Source organism: Lepisma saccharinum, chromosome 17, assembly GCF_977018435.1.
Source record: "Lepisma saccharinum chromosome 17, izLepSacc3.1, whole genome shotgun sequence".
In the NCBI taxonomy this organism is placed as follows: domain Eukaryota; kingdom Metazoa; phylum Arthropoda; class Insecta; order Zygentoma; family Lepismatidae; genus Lepisma; species Lepisma saccharinum.
In genome coordinates, this window is record NC_139245.1 from 8,874,029 (window position 1) to 8,895,941 (window position 21,913).

The following is a 21,913-nucleotide window of genomic DNA, read 5'->3' on the forward strand; positions in this document are numbered from 1 at the left end:
AGCTAATTCAAGAAGAACAAGTTATATACAACAACAATGAAAGAAGGGAAGCAGTTAATGTCACTGGTAAAATAGAAACTAAGAACATTGACAACAGATTATTTATAAATCTTACGGATATTGAGGTACCTGATGAGTATATAGAAATTTTTCAATTCGGAATGAAATTTTCAGTTGGTAGTGCTTATATACACAAGGAAGATTTCGTGATTTCAATAGAGAAAGCACTGAATTTCTTAGATGATGAGGAGGAAAAAAGAAAATTACGAAGTCTCACACATGATGCTCTTGATGAACGTTTAAGTTTTGAATACAACAGAAGAACTAACAGAGGTCCAAAATACACAGAACGGGAGAAAGAGCATATAAGGTTGGGAAAAAAAGTTCATGGTTTCAAGATCTGGTTGAAAGAAAACGACATTTTCTTAATAAAATCGGACAAGGAAAATAAACCTGTCCTTATCCGAATTAAGGACTATAAAGAAAAAATGGAAGAATGTTTCAAATTAAACAATTTCACAGAAACCTCTCGAAACCCTATAACTAAAATAATAAATGAGGTAAAGAAAGTAATTGAAAGCAGTATCACGATACCAAGAGAAATGAAGAAAAAACTCATTGTCAAAAATTCAACCCTGCCGATTGCCTTTGGACTACCAAAAACTCACAAACCTGGAACTCCAATACGACCCATCATTGCAACTTTCACACATCCTGCATACAAACTATCCAAATATTTAGTTGAAAGACTTGCTATAATTAAACAACAAACACCATTCAGTGTTAAAAATGCATATGAAGTGAAACAGAAACTAAAAAATATTGTTTGGAATAGTGAGTATCGTATTGCAAGTTTTGATGTAGAAAATTTATATCCTAGTGTCCCAATAGAAGGTGCCACAGATGCATTACACAGATGGCTTATTGAGATGAAGGTTAACCCAGTAGAATCATGGGAAATGGTTCGATGGTTTACTGTATGTGCAAATTACAATTACTTTATATTTGATGGCAAAATCTATCAGCAAAATAATGGTCTATCAATGGGAAACCCAGTATCCGGAATCATCTCCAGCATTTTCCTTCATTACATAGAATCTCCAATTGTTAATGCGATAGGTGCGGATATCAAACTCTACATCAGATATGTAGATGATGTGCTAATTATTGCTAAAAATGAGAACACCATCATGGACGTATTTAAATCGTTAAATGAATCACATCGTCGCATAAAATTCACTTGCGAACCCATGAATAACAATGTAATTTCTTTCCTTGATCTGCAAATTAAGACAACTGACTCAATAATTCAAACATCAGTCCATAGAAAAAAATTAGCGGGGGAAAAATACATCCATGCCAAATCAGAACATTCGCGTATAACAATGGATAACATATTTTTAAATTTTTTCCTGAGAGCACAAAGACTATGTTCTAATAATGAGGATATCAAAAATGAAGAAGAAAGGCTCTTTAATATAGCAAAAGAAAATGGCTTTCACACTAACAGAATAAACCAAATCAAAAAACAAGTTGCAAGAAAACTAAAGGAAAAGAGAAATACAGACAAAGATGAAAAATCTGTTGAAAAGAAATTTGTGTGCATTCCATTCCACAAGGGATTCTCACATAAAATTGCAAAAATTTTTAGAAGTTTTAATTTCAAAATTGTTTTTAAATCACCAAGAAGTTTGGAATGTACATTTAATGAATTCAAAATGAGAAACTCGCTACCAGATGTGGAAACCACAGGAATATATAATATAAGTTGTTCATGTTCAAAAGATTATGTGGGACAAACAGCAAGGAAAATGGCAATAAGATGGCACGAACATGATTTGGACATTATAAATCTAAACCCAAGAACAGGTTTGTCAACTCATATCATCGAAGAGAAGCATTTGATTAAAAAGAGAAGGGTTTTAAAAAGATTAACGGGAAACACAGAGTTGAATGTCTGGGAAGCCTCGTTCATTGCAGAAGAACACTGGAATAAATTAAATAATGAAAATGGCAACATAGATCCAGTGTGGAGTTTTCTTTTTCACAAATGGAGTAAGCCACCATCTTTAAAATTTAATGTAACAGAAAACATCAAGAGACTTTGTGAAAACAATGATGAATTTGAATTACCTGATGATATTTGGGATTCATAATTTAAAAAATAGACTGTTTTTTTCACAGTTAAGTTGCTATATTACAACAATGTAACATTGACAACATCCATTATATAACAGATTCTTTTTGTTTAAAAATTACTAACCATTGTTATAACTGTATCTTTAATCAAAATGAAAATAAATGTCTGATGAAAGGAGCGTGTGTTCTCCTGAAACGTCACAAAGAAAAAACTGTTTTCTTATGCTTGTAATAACCGTAAACTACAGGAAAATAATTCTATCATGCAAGCAATGCGTACATACAAGAAAAACTATTAAAACAGAATTGTGTTCCTTATTTCTCCAAGAATGGATGTGTTATGTAATTTCTGGAATGAAACTTGTTCCTGTAAATCTGAAGAAATCCGTCCGGGCGATATTGCATATTTACCAAAAGGAATGAAACAAATCACTCTGTATGTGAAAGATTGTGTTTGTTTTCGTGTAAAAGGCATAATGACACCTTGAACTATGTTCCGCAATATACAATTGGTAAGTACGAACCATGCGAAACACAAAATATCCGATTTTAATGTGTCTCCCATATAACGAACTGTTACTTGGTACTTTGAACAAATTACCGACACTTATGGTATCGATAAAACTTTAGAAAGTAAACATTTATATACATATGAATATCCAGACTTTTCTGGATCTAAAAAATCTGGAAGTTCTGAGATGAGATTGGATTTTTTTTTCTCAAACATCCATTCCCATCCATGCATACTCCTTGTTTTAACCATACTTTTCCAAGGAACCAAGTTGGCTCAGACTTCCCTCAGATTTTCTGTTTCTCCATCTAATTCGAAATTATGTGGTGCCCAAAATATTAGACATTTGTGATTTCCTTCAAATTCCTTCCGGAGGCTACACAACTCTAAAATGTAGGGCCTCCCCTATGGAGCGGTGGTTGCATCCTCTCCGTGTAAATCAAGGGGTCCCGGGATCGTTACTCGGTGGAGGCACATAGTGGTTCGGATCCCACTTTAAACTGTAGGTCCAGTCCTGATTAGCCTTTCTGTGCATAAAGTGGTCTTAAAAACAATCAATCTAAAATGTAGGACACGTCCGGAAATAAGAATGCTTCTGACAGCCCACTTTTATTTTCTTATTTTGTCGTTTTTCTGTCACTTTTTGCTAATCCCGACGATGATGAACAGTGATATGATGAAACTCATGGAGGGGCACTCACAAAGAACACTCATACCCACGGCAGGATTCGAACCCAGGTCACCAGACATCGTTGCACACTGTGCCAACCAGTCCATCATGGTCTGAATTCTTATAGCCCTCATGATTCCACACAAATTTTTCCTATCTTTAACTACACACGAAACATAAAGAACAATCTAAATGAAGCAGGTGAGAGTTCGCACTCTAACCGTAAAAAAAACACTTGCATCTTAAAATACAATATAATATTTATTTTTAGGCAGTTGTGATTAATTTTTGTATATTAAAGAAATACATTAGTGATAAAATGACTGTAGTAGAACATCTCCAATCAAACACTAATGCCTTATAAAGAATTTGCATTTCTTGTTGAACAAGGTTCCGAGTTCAAGTCCCGACCAAAATGGGTTCATTGTGTATGTTCATTTATGTGTTTAATGTAATCATAAAGGGTCGTCATGAATAATTAATCTACAGAGGAAGAAATTGAGGCAATTTCTAATAAAAACAATAACAAACCAAATTTGATCTTAAAGCCCTGGCTTTGCGCCATATATTCAATCACTGGGACTGACACTTCACGTAGGTGTAGACACGATTCGTACAATTTGATGATATCGTGATTACATAATAGATGTGCATGAATCATTCAGCCACATAACTGGATTCCAATTCCTATTTTATTACTAAATTCTAAATTAGCTTAATATCACATAGTTCACCTATTTATAATGTGCGCTGCTTTGGTGCACTTTGTGGATTGTTTCTTTGGTTGGTTGTTTTAATTTGTTTCTTTGGTTGGTTGTTTTAATTAAGTTGCATTAATTAGTTAATCGCAGCAGGGAAAATCACAAAACTCTCATCTTTTTTAAAGAGTTCTGGGATGACAGCATGTGTATTGCGTGATGATGATTCGATAAAAACCACCATTTCAGTGAGCTTTCTTGACAATGACTCGAATATTCGTAAAGAGAACATTTCCTTACGAGTAGCTGTTGTTAAGAAACCAATTCTTGAAAACTTTTTCTGGAGGTCTCACGGCACCCAGCTGTTGTTTGTTATGCCTTGGCCTGGGGGTATGACACGCTGCTGTCAATACTCAGTCATTCCCGAGAATCCAGGTGTACCAGACACACGTAAGCGACAATTTTGTTATTTGGGTTGCATAGACAACAAGGCTTTAAAATGTTACGATATCGTAGGTCTCGTGGCCCACAAACTACTTTCTCTAACTGTACCTGAGAACCCGCAGGTGGCAGCCCCACCACTCAAATGTAGGCTGTGACAGGCCCGATTAGCCGACAGCCGAAAACATAAAAAAAATTTGAGAAAAGAACTGTCTGTTATCTCAAGTAAAAACTTCTGCCACTGTGACAAAAAACTACAAACTTGTGCATCAACCTAATACATGTATTTCTATTGTTCCATTGATTAGTTAAGTAAATATGTCTTATGAATATATTTTAGGTGTTCCATTGTTCTTCTTAATGTAACGAAAATAACAGTGTTTTATTTCAGGCTGGTGATCGCTCATTGGCTGATGTTGTAGCGCATGAGATAGCACACAGTTGGACTGGGAACTTGGTTACAAATAAGAACTTCGAGCATTTCTGGCTGAACGAAGGTTTCACTATGTTTGTAGAGCGGAAGATTTTAAGCAAAATGTATGGCAATCTTCACCGCCACTTCAGTGCCATTGGGGGACTTAAAGAACTTGCCGACACAGTGAGTCAGTTGTTACTTACTATAGTTGAAACATTGTCTAGCAAAGTCGTCATCTGTAAAACTTATAAAAGCAACTAAAAATACCTAACAGCACAAAACATGGAATTTTTTTTTGATTCAGGCTATTGTGTGATTTTAGGTGTGTTAGATTTTAAGGTTATACCGTATCTGTTTAGTATTTTAATTTTAAGTGGCACTAAGCTGTTAATATTTGAAAAGTTCGGGTATTTTAATCTCTGGAAATTGTCATCTTGCAACTAATATTGAGAACTTCTTTAATTGTTCGATGTTTTGATGTGCTATTATTTCTCAATAATCCTCCATATTTTGTTTCGTTGTAAAATATAATTTTTAGTTCATGCTGTATGAATGAAATAAAAATTTTGGGTGTGTCATCACACTTGGCCATTTTGCACCTTCCTGAACTTCCCACATAGCTAAAAACATTGAATAAAACATTGTCATCATCTCACAACATGGAAAATGAACAGTTGGGAAGGTTAAAAGTTTGTCTAGATATTAAGATTGGTACATTCGATAAAAATATGCTAAATATTTAAAACAACATTACATAGACGACATATGGGAGGGTCCCAACAATTGCAGCAAATGAAGACGTGAAGATGACTGTGTTCAATGTGAAGTTGAGTTAAATTGGCTTCTTTTTGCCAGAAGGGACTGAATGATGAACACCAAGTGTGAATGTTGTACATGATAGCTCGAATATTCTTCCCCATTACGGCAATCCACTCTTTCTGCCCTGTGTCTAGAACGGGAGAATAAAAAATATTCTGCAGGTTTCTCACTGGTGGATCAGAACATCACCATCTGCATGAGCGTGCTTTGTGGCAGCATCGGCTGCTTCATTCTCTTTGATGTGTGACTGGGGACTTCTGAATCAAATACATTTCTGCATTCCGCACTCTCTAATGAAATGCATTTTATACTTATTCTATACCCCTGATCATCAAACTATTTCTTAGTGATTTTTATTTGCCAGCCTTCTGATATGTCTAAAAGTTTGTGATATTTTATTCCATCTTCAAATGGGAAATTCTGGACAACTCCATTCTTAGACACTTTTCTTTCTCGTCATAAGTTGTTATCAAACCTTTATCACTTTGCACCTGTGTCACCGTTAACCATCAGACAACAAAGATGAAACAAATGAGCTATGAGGATCTCTTTTTTCCTCTTAATTACACTTGTCAGTAATAATAGAACAAAAATGATATTGAATCTTATTCATAGAACTAGTTCAGACTTGATGTTGAAGGCAAATGGACAGTACCTCCTACTGGATAATTTCCAGAACTGCAAAAGGCAGGAAAGAGTTAAATTACCACATAGTGTAATGTAACTTTATTTTAGTGTGTGATTGGTAGTGATTTTTTGTTTCAATTTTCCAGATAAAAGCCAGGGGCGAGAATGATATGCTCACATGCCTTGTTTCAGATCTTCGAGGTATTGATCCAGATGACTCATTTTCTGTTGCACCGTATGAAAAAGGCCATACATTCCTTTTTTATTTGGAAGAGTTAGTAGGAGGACCAGGTAATAAACTTCAATGTTCGCAAAATGTTACAGCCCGAGATTGTGTTAATTTCTGTATGGTATAATTTTTTGTACATGCAAATAGTCTAATTTGAAAGTTTCACTTTTTGTGAAACACACGCATGCACGCACGCACATATAAAAATCAAAGACGGAGAACGGAAAAACATTCACCAGACAGTGGAGGCCAGCGCCTCAACTCATCTGCCTCATCCCACCAAAACTACAACCTACGCCTGCACAAAGCCCTAACCAACCGTGGCTACCCCTCAACCCTCATCAACAACCAAATCACTAGAGCCACCTCCCACAATGGAACCAAACAACCCAAAACCAACCCTCCACTTCTGATCACTCAATACCACCCCCACATTACGAAAATCAGACATACTGTTCACTCCCTCCTCCCCATCCTGCACAGTGATCCTGACACCAGGGACATCTTTCAGGATAAACCTAGGGTCCTCTTCCGTCGCCCCCCAACCAAAACACACTCACCCCTTCCACACCACTCCCCCAGCTCAGAGGTGCAACAAACCCAGGTGCAAGACCTGCCCCATACTTATCACCTCCCCCACCCTCCTGATCCCACAGCTGCAGGTGAGTTCACCCTTCACCCTAAGGGCACCTGCCACTCATCCAACCTGATTTACACCCTCATCTGCCAAATCTGCAGCAAATTCTACCTAGGCAAAACCTCCACCCCCTAGAACCTAAGTATCAATAATCACCGCTCCTCCACCCAAAACTCCGATTTCACTGTTGCTATCCACACCAACAGCCATAACACCACCTTTAATAACTGTTTCCATGTTGCCATCATCCATCTTTTAATATTTGACCCCCCCCCCCACTCTGACACGTCTTTCCGCAGGCGATGGGAAAGGGCCTATATAGCAGGCATGCATGCCACTAACCCCCCCCCCCCCAGACTCAACCTAGCCAACCAGCAACCCTTTCCTCCTCCCCAAAACTACCCACCCACCTTGTAGTAAACACTGGTGAAAGTACTTCTGTTTTCTATCGACTCTTTCTGGCAACACTGACCATAGAGACCCTACGGTCAGTATTCTGTGACGCGGATCTGTCTTTCTGCCGATCTATCTTTCTTCTCCGTTGAAAATGCGACATATGTCGCGAAATATAGAACTATTTCTCTTCGTGTGGTAAGTGTTTACTGTCTCCTCCATCATTTGTGTGTATATATATAATGGATAAAAGCAAGGAGGGCCAAAAGGGCTACGTAAAAATCAAAGAAGGTAAAAGGAAACACTCACCGGACAGTAGAAAAATTCAAAATTTTCGCTAATTTCATAGCATCATCGGTGTGAGAGGAAATAGACGGAACCGGAAGTTGGGGCACTGCAGAGTTGCCAGGTCCCCATCGAAGAAGAAGCGGTGCGTAGAACGAAAAAAACACTGTTTCGTCACCAGGCTCGTCGTAAACTGTGAGTGTGTAGGACCGCTCCTCCACCCACAACCTGGACTTCACTGTCGCCGTCCACACCAACCACCACAACATCAGTTTCAACGACTGCTTCCGGGTAGCGATCATCCATCTCCTACCCAAACCAGCCAACACCTCTTTTCGCAAAAGATGGGAAAGGGCCTATATATCGGCCATGAGTGCAACCACTCCACCTGGCCTGAACAAGGCCACCCAGTAATGCCCACCCCTTACCCACCTTCCCCCCCAAACCATCCCATCCCATCCCATCCCTCCCGCCCGCCCGCCCAACTCTTCCTACACACTCACAGTTTATGACGAGCCTGGTGACGAAACAGTGTTTTTTTCGTTCTACGCACCGCTTCTTCTTCGATGGGGACCTGGCAACTCTGCAGTGCCCCAACTTCCGGTTCCGTCTATTTCCTCTCACACCGATGATGCTATGAAATTAGCGAAAATTTTGAATTTTTCTACTGTCCGGTGAGTGTTTCCTTTTACCTTCTTTGATTTTTATATATATATATATATATATAATGGATAAAAGCAAGGAGGGCCAAAAGGGCTAAGTAAAAATCAAATAAGGTAAAAGGAAACACTCACCGGACAGTAGGAAAATTCAAAATTTTCGCTAATTTATAGCATCATCGGTGTGAGAAGAAACATATATATATATATATATATATAAATCAAAGAAGGTAATAGGAAACACTCCATCTATTTCTTCTCACACCGATGATGCTATGAAATTAGCGAAAATTTTGAATTTTTCAACTGTCCGGTGAGTGTTTCCTTTTACCTTCTTTGATTTATGTATATATATATATATAGCAATGAACTGATGTGAAATTTTTACCAGAACCACTAAAGTATTGATTTAATGTTCATTGATTGATAGCAATAATGTTCTACCAACCTGGTATAAAATATGTGATGTGCCTTGAAGAACGTTAATTAAAGTATGCCATCAGATGGTTGCACTAGGGCTCTAGTGTAGCCAAATGGTTAACGCTCTTGACTTGGATGCGAGCAGTTCCAGGTTCGATTCTTGGTGGGAGTCGCCAAAATTTCGGCACTAGTGCTGCGAGGACAATTGGTGAGCTACTTGAAATGAAGTAGCTGCCTCCAGTCTTGAAAGCTAGAAAACAGTGGCTGTGGGACTCGACAGGCTTACCAGTCATCACATCCCCCCAAATGCTCTGGCAAGCGCTGGCCCTTAGAGATCTGTTGCACCAGGGAGTGGTCTTTTATCAGGTGATTGCACTATGTTTTGCTTTGAAAAAGAAACTGCATATTTAGATGTTAGTATATTCATAACGATAATAACAAATTTCCATATATTGAAAATATTGTATCAGTAAACTTATTGGCAATTTTAATGATCTACCATTAAGTCGATACCAACAGTGACAATTAACCCTTAGTACGCCGCGCGGTCTGACGAAAGTAAGCCCAGTGTCGCCGAGGCTTTGAGCGGGAAATTTGAATTCGTATACATAATGGAGAAAAATCGTAATAACTCTGGCACTATGGGACCAATATACTTCGGATAACTTTTGTTTTGCAGGCAATACATCGGTGCATGCAACCATGTAAAATTTGGATGCCCCAACCGTAGGGGGGTTACGGGAGGGGGCTGCATCCCCCGAATTTCAATGAAAAAACAAAAATGTGGAGCACCGGAACTTTTGCTTTTTTTTTTTCAAAGAATAGACCTTCCGCAACAGAATGAAACTTGATTCATGTTCGTGGGTGCAATACAATTTGAATAATAAAGGCAAAACTTAAAACTCATCGAATTTTAGCCAATTTGCATATTATTCATAAAATTGTTATAACTGACACCATGGGACCAATCTACTTCGGATAACTTTTGTTTTGCAGGCAGAAGATCAGTGCATGCAACCATGTAAAATTTGGATGCCCCAACCATGGGGGGGGGGGGGTTTACGGGCGGGGGCTGCATCCCCCGAATTTCAATGAAAAAATCATAAAAATGTGGACTTTGCACCCTCTTCTCCAGCTACTTTGGGGAGAAAACCCGAACTTTTGCTTTTTTTCGTTCGCGTTCGTACTTGCATCTTGTGTAGTTACTGTAAATCTTTCTTCCCTGTTGACTCTGCTCTTTGTGGAAATATGTCCGGAAGGAAAGGATTGTGCGTTAGGGAAATCGATGAGCTGTTATATGATACGAACTGTTTTTTGGTGAGGCCTTTCCTAACAGAGGAGGGAAGGGAGCCTTTGCAATCGTTTGTTTTGTCTATACTTCTGGATAGACGCACGCTTTAGACTCATGCTTCTGGCCTCTGGCTATCGTCAAGCTTCATTGCATTTCTAACAGAGAGGCGACAGAAAGCGGACACCTGCCAATCCTCATCCAATCCCCTCTCTCCTTGCCCCCCCCCCCCCCTGGCCACTACTTCAGCTGGATCACCAGAAAGAAGAATGTGTGCCTTATCAGTACTAAATCACAGCGTTGGAAGCTTGGAGGAAAACAGCAGCCCAAACACGTGACATATTCCGAGAAAGAAGGGGGGGGGGGAATTTGAAATTTTCGAAACAAGATTGGAAAACAAGTTCCCGAACGAACTGTCATTGTTTCAACCTCAATATACAAATATAAGTGTGGCAAACCCTCGATAATTGTATCTAAAGCTGTTTGTAACATATGTGTTACAGCGGCTACAAGGGACATACTTTTTTTGTAACATATGTGTTACGGCGGTGAACTAAGGGTTAAACTATCCCATCCCTAATTTATAAATAATATGTTGACATGTTGCTTGTTATACAATAAGAACAAACCTAAATTGTTCTTGCTAATAATTTGGGCTGAGTAGATACCACTTTAAACTGATATCCATACTTACTGATTCGCTTTGATATCAATACTTCAAAATTGCAGGTAGATATACATATAATCATTTTATTTCAGTTGTACCACATCAATTTAATAGTGTTTTCCTTTGTAAATACTAATCAGAATATTCCAATAATTGAAATTTCTAATTTTGCATAATTTACAGTATGATTAGACTCTGAAAATATCATCCCATACATGTGATTAAATTCCCACTGATATCTTCTTATACTATATGTTAGCATCAGTATTGGCTCGGCTATAATAATGATAATTTTGACTGCATTAGTTTTGTTTTCAACTCATTTCAGATGTGTTTGATCCTTTTCTGCGGTCGTACCTTGATAAATACAAGTACAAGTCTTTGGAAACCAATGATTTCAAGAACTACTTACTAGGATATTTTCCCAACCACCCACGACTAAAGACTGTTGACTGGAACCTTTGGTTACATACTCCGGGAATGCCTCCAATCATTCCAAAGTAAGTGGTGGATCAGAAATAAAGGTGTGCGCATGTTTTTTTTTTTTTGGAGGGAGGTCCAATTCACATTGGATCTCCCTCCCAATGCTTTTTGAAGCTTTGCATGTCGTTTGTCTGGTGCGTAGTGCTAAGAAATTGGGCTCTACTTACAACGTACTAAACATTTTTGTGAAAATTGTGGCTCAGTAGTAGAATATTGACATTGAATACAGAGGACCCTGGTTCAATCTGCACTTGAGCTTACAGGAAGTTACATTATATCTAGGGATGTGCCTAAGCCGATTACAGATGTATGGAAATCGGCCGAAATTGACACATCGGCATCGGTATCGGAATTGGCAAAAATCCGATATTTAAACCGGTACAGATTATACGAGAGTTTTTACCTTCTAAGTTTTATATTCTAGTTTTAAGATTTATTGAAAATTTGGTTATGATTCGTCATTATTGTAGAGTTTTTGTAATAAAATTATTGCAAACTCATTCAGAGGATCAACCTACCTATAAATCGGAAATAAAACAGTCCATTGCTGAAGCAGGATCTGCTGATGAATATTCAAACCTGAATCAAGTCCTGAGAAAATACTTGGGCATATCTGCTGCATCAGTATTCAGTGATTGAGTGTTCAGTATTGCTGAACAGATTTGAGATAAGAGAAGAAGTAGGTTACTTCCTGAAGTGCTTCCAAATCTCGTGTTTCTGAAGTTGAGTCTGGCAGAATAGGAATTTTGTAGATGCAAATGTACATTAGCATCTCTGTAGAATATATATGTATATACATAAGATATGCAATAGAAATGTACATAGCAAATTTATTTTTGTCATGCTGAAAATAACATCCCATTTCTGTTTAATAATCTTATGTATCGGAATCGGTTAAATATCAGCATCGGTATCGGTTCCAAAAATTATCGGTGAGTACATCGGCATCGGTAAATTTTCAGCTTCGCCACATCCCTAATTATATCCTTTGTGTGCTACAGGATATTTCACTTGTTTAGGCTCATGAAACATATTTCCAAAATGTAAATCATAAATTTATACAGAACTTTTTTTTTGAAAGTGGTATCTACGTTATTGTGGATTTCGTAGGTCAGGGGTTGATTTGGTACCTCAGGTGGTAAGAGTACTAACAGACAATGCATCCCAGATTTTCACTAACTTTTTAATAAGCAATATCTTGTTTTGTTTCTATTTTTTAAAAGTAATTATTTTTTTTATTGTTACCAACAGGTATGATGCAACGCTAGCAACTGTATGCACTGATTTATGCAAACGGTGGCACAGTTGGTCTGAGAATGAACAATGTCCATTCAAACTGGAAGACATTGCACAAATGAGTTCACTGCAGGTGAAGGAGTTCTTGGTTGAGCTGTTGGAGGGAGAGCCTTTGTCACTGAAAAAAGTTCAAACCCTTGGCAAAGTATACAATTTGGATTCACAGAGTAATTCCGAGATCAGATGCAGGTAAGCATTTACTAGCATAAGTCATGATAAGTCTTTTCTCTGTCAGGTATATTTCACGTCAAAGTAACATGTAACATCACATTATTTTCTGTGAAAATTTTATGTACATGTTACAATAACAGTATGAGCCACGGTAGCTCAGTCGGGTGTCTAACTACCATGCGAGAGACCCCAGTTAGATCCTCAACAGGGGAGAACTGGGGGTTTTCCACCTGTTCAAGCGGCACCGGCACCCAGCCAGCTTTGTAAAAAGTGGGTTCCTGGAGGAAACTCTGGTTAGGTAAAGGCAATCAGGGGGGCATGGTGCTGATCACATCACCCCCACCTTCGGCCATGATCAAGAAGAAAGTGTGGGGCCCCAACTCCACACCCTGTACATGCTTTCATGATGTGGTTCAAAGCACAGGGGAGCACACACACTTTACATTATCAGTGGGGATGGGCCGATATGAAATTTTGGCCAATACCGATATAGTACCCATATAAAATTTACCAATACCGATAACCGATCCGATATAATATTTGAAATGGTCCTTGAAGAACCTGAAAGGTTCACTGATCTTTTTAATAAATGTGTGTTTCAAGGTGACTGCAGTGCAAGAGATATTGTATATTTAGACATTTACTTTTTTAGAAAGTAGTGCTTGGATATTATCCATAAAAATTACAACAAAATGGCAGAATTTTACACTAAATTATCAGATAATAATTGAAATATTGGATTGGTAAAATAATCTAATTTTACCAATAAACCGATATGCCCATATCGGCCGATACCGATAGAGTACCGATTAATGGGTCCCATCCCTAATTATCAGTAAGACAAATGCATGACCCCCAATATCAATCATTGGCAAATCTAAGTTCAACATAAAATTAAATAAAAACAGTTGCATCACAAGAAGTTTGTGTAGATTTATTTTCTTGGGGTGCATTTTTTATACATAATAAGTACAAAGAAAGGCGGGCCTTAGACAAATACATAGTAACTGTACTCACATTAAAACTTTGAAACTTGGAACTTGGGTCTAGGCAATTTTCCTGCATATGACACTTCACATCAAACTCCATACACTTAAGTAACCTTTCCCCCTTCATGCCACTGAACATGTGTGACAGACTGATGCAACATGACATGTGTTCTAGTGAAAAAAAAACTGCTGGGTATGAATGATACCCAAGAGAACATGTACATCTGGAAGGGTGAAAATAAATGTCAACCCAAAGTATATATTTCATACATGTAATTTCATTTCAGTGCTAATAATTTATTAATTATAAAAGGCCATTGCAGGAACATGATAACTTCAAAATAAAGGATTGTTTTTTTGAAGGGGAAATATGCCTCGTTTGCTGGCATGAAAGGTTGTTTCTTAATGATTATCAAGTGGTATATTGCTTGTCACTTCAGTTCGAAATCTGTATAAATTCGTCTCATAATAAGATGTAAAAGATCTGTAAGCTATGATTTTGTTTACTGGGTGAGCGTGATAGGGCTACACAGATATCCATGTATATCTACAGGCAATATTGGTAATATTCAACCACTATCGTCATATGAGTGAAAACCAGAGGAACATAACTACAAAAATGCAGTTTTCGGTTTTGGTTAACATATATCTATTTGGAGTCAGATCAGTCCATTTCCACTTCTAATCCTTAGCTGTAAGGTGGAGTCACGTATCTCCAATTAACTGACTCTTTTGAAGAGTCAAGTATATTCCTAGGAATACTATATTTCTTCTCCTGTAAATTTGATAAATTGGAGTTACGTCCCTCTGGTTCTTACATGACGTTATGCTGGATGATATTCATCATACCACAGGTGAGATATCCTTAGAGAGATGGAAAATTACTGAACATTAACACCACACCAAAATCATCTTTAAAGAATGTGGAATTGCTTGATAATGTTTAATGTATGAATAGTAGGGGCATGCATATTTCGTTTTTGACAAAAAAACGAAATTTGAAAAAACACATTGTAGTGTTAATTTTTCAGGTTTTTGAAAGGTGTGAGATGCATTTTGTGACCATGTTTTGTCATGAAATAATGCGAAATGAACTGCAAAAAGCGAAATTAACTCTTAAACACGAAATTCATGGTTTATTCACCGCCGTGACACCCTCTGAGGTTGGAATTATCCTGAGAGTTATGCAATTCCCGGAAAATTTGTTAATTCTGCTGTTAATATTGGAGAAGCAAAAGTGGACTCCTTTACACAGAAATAAACTTAATACTCTGATAACTACATAAATGTGCTATTAGAAGTGAAATGTTAATTCTGTGGAATAAGTGTAGTTTTTAAATCAAATTTTGGATTATATTCACAATTTTAAAACCAAAATGTCTTTTTATATACCACTTTTCATCCAATTTTTCACCGCTATAACACCGATATTTGATTTTATTTACCGCTTTTGAACCCGAAATTCACTCCGTTTTTGTACCGAAATTTTGCTTTTTTATTTACCAAAAATATGTGCCTCTAATGAATAGTGAAAAGTCGTACCATGGTTTGATTGCAGTATAATATTTATATTTTAACTTTTTATGACTACATGAAGTTACTATGTTGCCTTTCTGGACTGGAGTTCAATATTTATTGGCAAATAAGGTGCACTTTTTTACAAGATGCAGACCCAACTCTAAAAATGTAAGTTATGTTAGTTATAAAGCAAATTATTAATTGTAATAGTTTAGAGGTCCTGAAATGTAGTCGTGGACACTTCTGAGTTGTAATGATTCTGTTGAAAGCTAACAGTGTAGTTACAACCCAGATGTGTTCATGACTGTACAACTTATCATTGTATAGTGTCTACTATCATTTTTGTATGTTGCAGATGGCTCCGTCTTTGCATTAAAGCAAAGTGGACTGAAAAGATTGCTGATGCATTGGCTTTTGCGACAGAACAAGGGCGTATGAAGTTTGTGCGGCCAATTTTCAGGTACTTATTAAAAATTCAATTTCTCTTCACAGCCATTTTATTGACACTGATTTTCAGCCAGTACTGTCATATTTGTATACAACAATACATGCCACCCATACACTATACAGCCAAAAGTCAAGGGGGGCTGTTTTACCTGGTTTGGGCTTGGACCATTAGTTATGGTCAATGGTAACATGAACACTGGTGTTTATGAGGACATTTTAGACACTGTGGCAACAGTTTAGGACCCCTGTCCTAAAGCAAGGTCCATTGCTTCGTGGTTTGAGGATAATCTGGTGGATGTGCTTAGTTGGCCCACTCAAAGTCCCGACTCGAACCCCATAGAACATGTTTGGGATGAACTGGAGTGTCTGTTGTGTGCCAGACCCACTCGACCAAAAAGCCACACATGAACTATTCACGAGGCTACAGGACGAATGGAAAAAAAAACATCAGCAATATACCAGAATTTAGTGGAAAGCATGGCCTGAAGAGCGAAGGGAGGTCCGACTTCTTATGAATTATGAACATGCTCTTATAGTAAAAGAAAACAACTTAGGCATGATTTGTAACTTTGTGATCATTAGCTTTCAAGATAAATCATTTTCAGTAGGGATGGGCCGATATGAAATTTTGGCTGATACTGATGAAGTACCGATATATAATTTATCTATACTGATATTCTACCGATCCGATATAAAATTAGAAGTGGTCCTTGAAGAACTTGAAAGGTTCATAGACCTCCTTAGTAAATGTGTGTTTCGAGGTGACTGCAATGCAGAATAAATTGCATATTTAGACATTTACTTTTTTAGAAAGTAGGGTATGGAGATTATCCATAAAAATTATAACAGAATGGCAGAATGTTGCACTAAATTATCACGATATTTATTGATATATCGGATCAGTAAAATAATTGGTAATTTTACCGATAAAACTGATACACTGATATGCCTATATCGGCTGATACCGATAGAGTACCGATTAATCTGTCCCATCCCTAATTTTCAGACACGCATTGTTTTAGATAATGTATAACTTACACCACGTGCCATCATTTCACTAAGTAATAAACCCAATTTTTGGCATGTACTTACTTTGCTCTCTAGCTTTCACCACATCTTGTGGCTTCTATCTTTCTAACCTTTTTTTTAAACCTTGACTTGTCCACCTCCTGAGGAAGCCACATAATGTAAGCAAGCTAGAGAGCAAAGTACAGCCAAAAATTTTACTTTATTAGTTAGGCACATTGTTTTGTTACAAGGATGATCTTTCACATTCAAAAATTATTTTCTCCGAGACTAAAAATAACACTTTTCACGAGAGCAAGGAAGCATATACCAGCTCATATTTTGGCACCATTTCCAACCTATTTAAGTCGTGGGGAAGGGGGTGAGTTGTGGAGGCTGTTCAAATTCAGTGAAAAAATTGTTTTAGGAAACATGATGTATGTCATATATAAATGTAAATATTATATTCTGGAGAATACCTGGATCCTTACATATGAGCGGTGAATGAAGATACAAGGTAAGTAATTCGGACATCCCCCTCCCAAGCAGTAAATTGAAAACTGATTGTGATGGGGTAATTTCTAAAGTTTTCATTAGAGTATTTTGTGTGGTTATACTGAGTACCTATGTCTGATTTCTGTGCACAGGGGTGATGAATTTGTCTGGGTGGCACTATTTCTATTGTAAACTTGATGTTGGAGTGGGTGCACCTCCATTACCTCTATCTCAGGGGCGGTCCGTGACTTTTACAGCAAGGGAAGCACATGTCGTAAGATATTTAGAAAAAAGCATTATTATTATTAACGGCTTCTTTATGAATTTTTCTATCACTAGATTGTAGAGTTCATCTTCTGCATTTTCACTAGTTTTGGCAGCTTCTTCTCAATTACTGGTATTTCTGCATTGTGAATTTGGGGAAATTATGAAAATTATCGTTCAGCAAATAGTTTATTAAATAGATTTATTGAGTGATCTTATTTTAGTTTTATACGGGTTGCATTCCTAGCCCTAGTCCTAGACACGGGAACTGTTTAAACCAATGAACTTAACTTGAACAATTAGGCTTACTCCCATAGAGATATACTCATCTGAGGAATAAGCAACACTTAGTTCGGGTCTGTGACAAGCCAAGTCAAATGCTGACAATAACTCAATTTCAAAGAACAGAAAGTGTCTTCAGGAAAACATTTTTTGCATTCTTTTTATCAACTAATTGCAAAAACTTTAATTTCTATTTTTAATTCATTATCTCCAGTTTGCACTGTTGATCTTGTTGCAAGTATATTCTCATAAATACGGAGAAATTAGTACTCACTTTATCTGCAAAACTGTTTTTTCTTCTTCATTTTATTAATTTCCATATTTATATACTAACGCCTCTCTCTTTTCCCAATTATGAATATATTCTCATAGTTCCAAATGTTGTCAGGAGAATTTCAGCACGGATTTGAGTTTGCCGATGAAGCTGTGATGTTTAAGTAAATTGTTCATGTCATCGAAACCTCAAGTGCTCCACACACGCTTTTAATTTGAAAATAGGTCCTCCTGGATGATAAGAGTGGTAATGTTGCCGCCTTGTAATAAAGGAATACAGAGTTCGATACCTGGTGGAGGCACATAAGAGGTTCCAATCCCACTTTAAAGTGTAGGGCCAGTCCCGATTAGCCTGTCTATGCATGGAGTGGGCTTATGAGCAGAACTCATTTGAAAATGGGACCCAAAGCCAACAGTAGAGTTTTAATGCTCTACTGCAACCACCTATTATTCCACATTGGTCTGGATTAAAATGTCGAACACATTTTTTTCTTTATTACACCTGGTAGAGTCTAAATCGGACATTGATGTACCCACAAAAATAACCCCTCTCTTCTCTCCAAAACTTCTTAATGTCAAGCAATGGACGAAGGTGTTTCCAGCATCCACCTAGAACTCTCTTCCCACACCATTAGCTAGCTGCCGCAAGACCCGGAATGAGTCCCTTCGAGTCGCTTGAACCGCACTGACCTGGTCAACCGTTAAGTATGACTTTTAAACCTATGTTTTTCATACAAATTCCACAAATAACACACATGCAATTTACTGGGATAACTGACAACACAAAATTCGCTGTAAATGAAGAAAAAATATTGCAAAATATATTTTTTTAGGCGGATTTAGTTCGAAAGAAACTGTGAGGCTGGAATGAGTATCGGTCATGCGTTTCCTATGTCTTCGAAGATCTACGGAGAATGCCAAATGCTCCCTTTCCTGTGGGTGAGTGACACACACTGATGGTCATCTGTTGGCTAACAAGGACCACGACGAGTACACACAGTCTCGCAGTTATTACATCAGCACATAGAAGTAGATGTACGACTACATAAGAATAGTTTGAATGAAACTGTAAAAATAAATTGACGACATAAACACAGTTAATACTTCTACTCTGTAAGGGAGTGGCCCATGCTCTATCTCAACATCCAGGTCCACCAAGACAAGTTGATCACAAAAGCATTGTTCAAGGCACAGAAACAGTTCAAGTCAATCACTTTCATCTGAGCCAAGTCAGCAAGAGGTAGGTGAGGAGTTGAATGTTGCCAGTAGCGTCATTTCTCATCTGTGTAGATGCTTCCAGATGAACGGAAATATTCAACGGCAGTATGAGCATGACCAACCACATGCTACAACACAGTGCCTGCCTGGATCATTATCCTGCTTTAAATGCCCACAGCACCTGCACTGGCTAGAGACCTCATAGCAGCCTCTGGGACACACATCTCCCGTCAGACTGTGTATTGTCGGCTTCAAGAGGTCACTCTGTATGCAAGGCAACCTATCCGATGTATTGCCCACCATGAGTGGACCCAGTACCATTGGGGTAGTGTGCTGTTCACGGATGAGTTGGGATTTAGCCTGGAGAGTAATTCTCGGTGCCTGGGACATGCCTCTACCAATATTGTGGAAAGGGACCGATATGGCAGTGCCAATGTTCTCATCTGGGGTGGGTGGGCATAATGTTAGTAGCACGTAACCTACTTCATGTGTTTTCACAGAGTACTGTGATGGCTGTGGTCTGTAGGTATGACATCCTGCAACAGCATGTGAGACTTTTCCGTGGTGCATATGTACGTGGGTTCCGTCTGATGGATGATAATGCCAGACCACACAAAGCATGCCTGGTGGAGGAGTATCCACTCACCAGACCTCAATCTGATTGAACATGCATGGGATGCTCTAGACAAAAGGATTGCAGCCCTAACTGCCACCATGGATCATTGTAGACCTGAGAAGAGTGCTTGTCCAGCATTGGGGTGTGTTACCACAGGACATGCTGGACAGCCTGATGTACAGTATGGGGAGCCGTTGTGCAAACTGTCGGGGTCACCACACCCTGTATTGACTGGTTCTGGCATCACCCAACATGAAATGTGTGCCACCGGCGGAAATAGACCACACCAAATTTCCATTGTGACTGTATACCTTCTATCCATATTACAGTTGCACTTGTTTCAGTGTTGCCAGGATATGTTTTTGTGCATCCATTATCGCAGTGATTCAATTTTTTCTAGTGGATGTCGCTATCCCTTAACTTAATGAACATGATTGTACATTTTCTTTCATATTAATATTGTAACTAAAACAGTCATGTATTTTTGAAAATTTTACAAAATTTACGTTTTCTAAAATTACTTTTCTGATCTATTTGCAGAGATTTATACAACTGGGAAGAAGCAAGGGAAACTGCTATTAAAAGGTACAAGGAGCACAAACCACGAATGATGTATGTGGCTGCATATACTGTGGGAAAGGACCTACATTTGGAATCCTGATCCTGAAGCATTGAATTTTTTTTGTTTATTTTGGGTTACATGTGAAAATTTGCTTTAATTACCTGACTGGAGAAATGCCAGTTCTATGTTATCAATGATAAGTTATCATGCTTCATGGTATTTGATGTTTTACATTGAAAATCTTATTTTTACACAATCACTTTGTATATGCAAAATAAATAAATTGAAAAAGTATTTTTCATTTCAACATTTTGTAGTTATCCAAGATGAAAACTAAATGGATGTATTTTGTTTATACTACATGAAACATTTGTTTATATTTTTCATTGTTTTTGTATTTGTTTAGGCTAATTGCAAAGACAAGGATGAATTATGATTAGGTGTGCAAAGGAACAACTAGGCCATCTTATTTCTATGAAAGGAAGGTAGGGTCTTTTCATCTCAAATCACACAGGCACAGGTAAATTATAAATGTGTCACCTTAGAATTACAAAATCAGCTGATAAAATATGTTAAAGGACCACATGACACACATTCAAAGATAAAATATGTTCCTTTGCTGTTGATTTGTTAGTGTTACAAGCTCACAAAGAAAGACAATTGTCTTGCATGTACTCTGTTATTTTATAATTTTTCTTCGTATATTTAGCACAACTGATACTTCATATTATCAATGCCAGGATAAGGAAATTATGAACGAAGAATTTAAAAGCAGATGCAGTCTTTTCTTACCAACTAAAAATAGAACAATAATACCCCCTCTTTTTTATCCCGCGGACAATTAATAGCCATGCAAACATTATTGAGGGAAAATGTTCTCTCATTGTTGTGCGGGATTCTGGCTTCATTTAATACTCCACCCCCACCCTAGTCGATCTGCCCTGGAAGATACTGAATCCCGTATTATGAGAAATTCGAAAGTACTGTTGTGCAGATTTTTGGATTTACTGGGAATATTTCTACCTTTTTCTGACATTTTTCAATTTTTATGACATAATTACATACATATTTTAGTTTTATAGGACATAACGTTTAATTACATACATATTTTAGTTTTATAGGACATAACGTTCCGGGCCCTACTTATTTCTATTAGATTATGACATTAATTATCAAATCATGGCTTACTTTTTTTGGGTTTATGGTATCCTAAACTTTCTTTAGCTGCTGATTCTATTGCATTATGTATGTGCTCCCAATTCTTATTTACGTCTGTTTCATTTATATTTTCATCATCATTTAAATCCTGCAAAACATCAAATGTATTTGACAGTTTAATTTGGTAATCTTTCTTAATTCTTTCATCAGCAAATTTTCCTGTATTAAATTTTAGAGC

At 37.5% G+C, this 21,913-nt stretch overlaps 1 protein-coding gene across 1 annotated transcript in view; it reads left to right on the forward strand.

Annotated features, from left to right (window-relative positions):
* The window catches only part of LOC146001508 (leukotriene A-4 hydrolase), a 43,480-nt gene extending 22,669 nt beyond the window's left edge, over positions 1-20,811 (forward strand). Inside the window, exons 8-13 of the mRNA XM_083138896.1 lie at positions 4,851-5,057; positions 6,467-6,611; positions 11,227-11,398; positions 12,633-12,866; positions 15,711-15,815; positions 20,496-20,811. Of these exons, the coding sequence (XP_082995022.1) occupies positions 4,851-5,057; positions 6,467-6,611; positions 11,227-11,398; positions 12,633-12,866; positions 15,711-15,815; positions 20,496-20,616 (984 nt within the window). The 3' untranslated portion in view covers positions 20,617-20,811. The remainder of the gene's footprint in view (positions 1-4,850; positions 5,058-6,466; positions 6,612-11,226; positions 11,399-12,632; positions 12,867-15,710; positions 15,816-20,495) is intronic.
* The last annotated feature ends 1,102 nt before the right edge of the window (positions 20,812-21,913 follow it).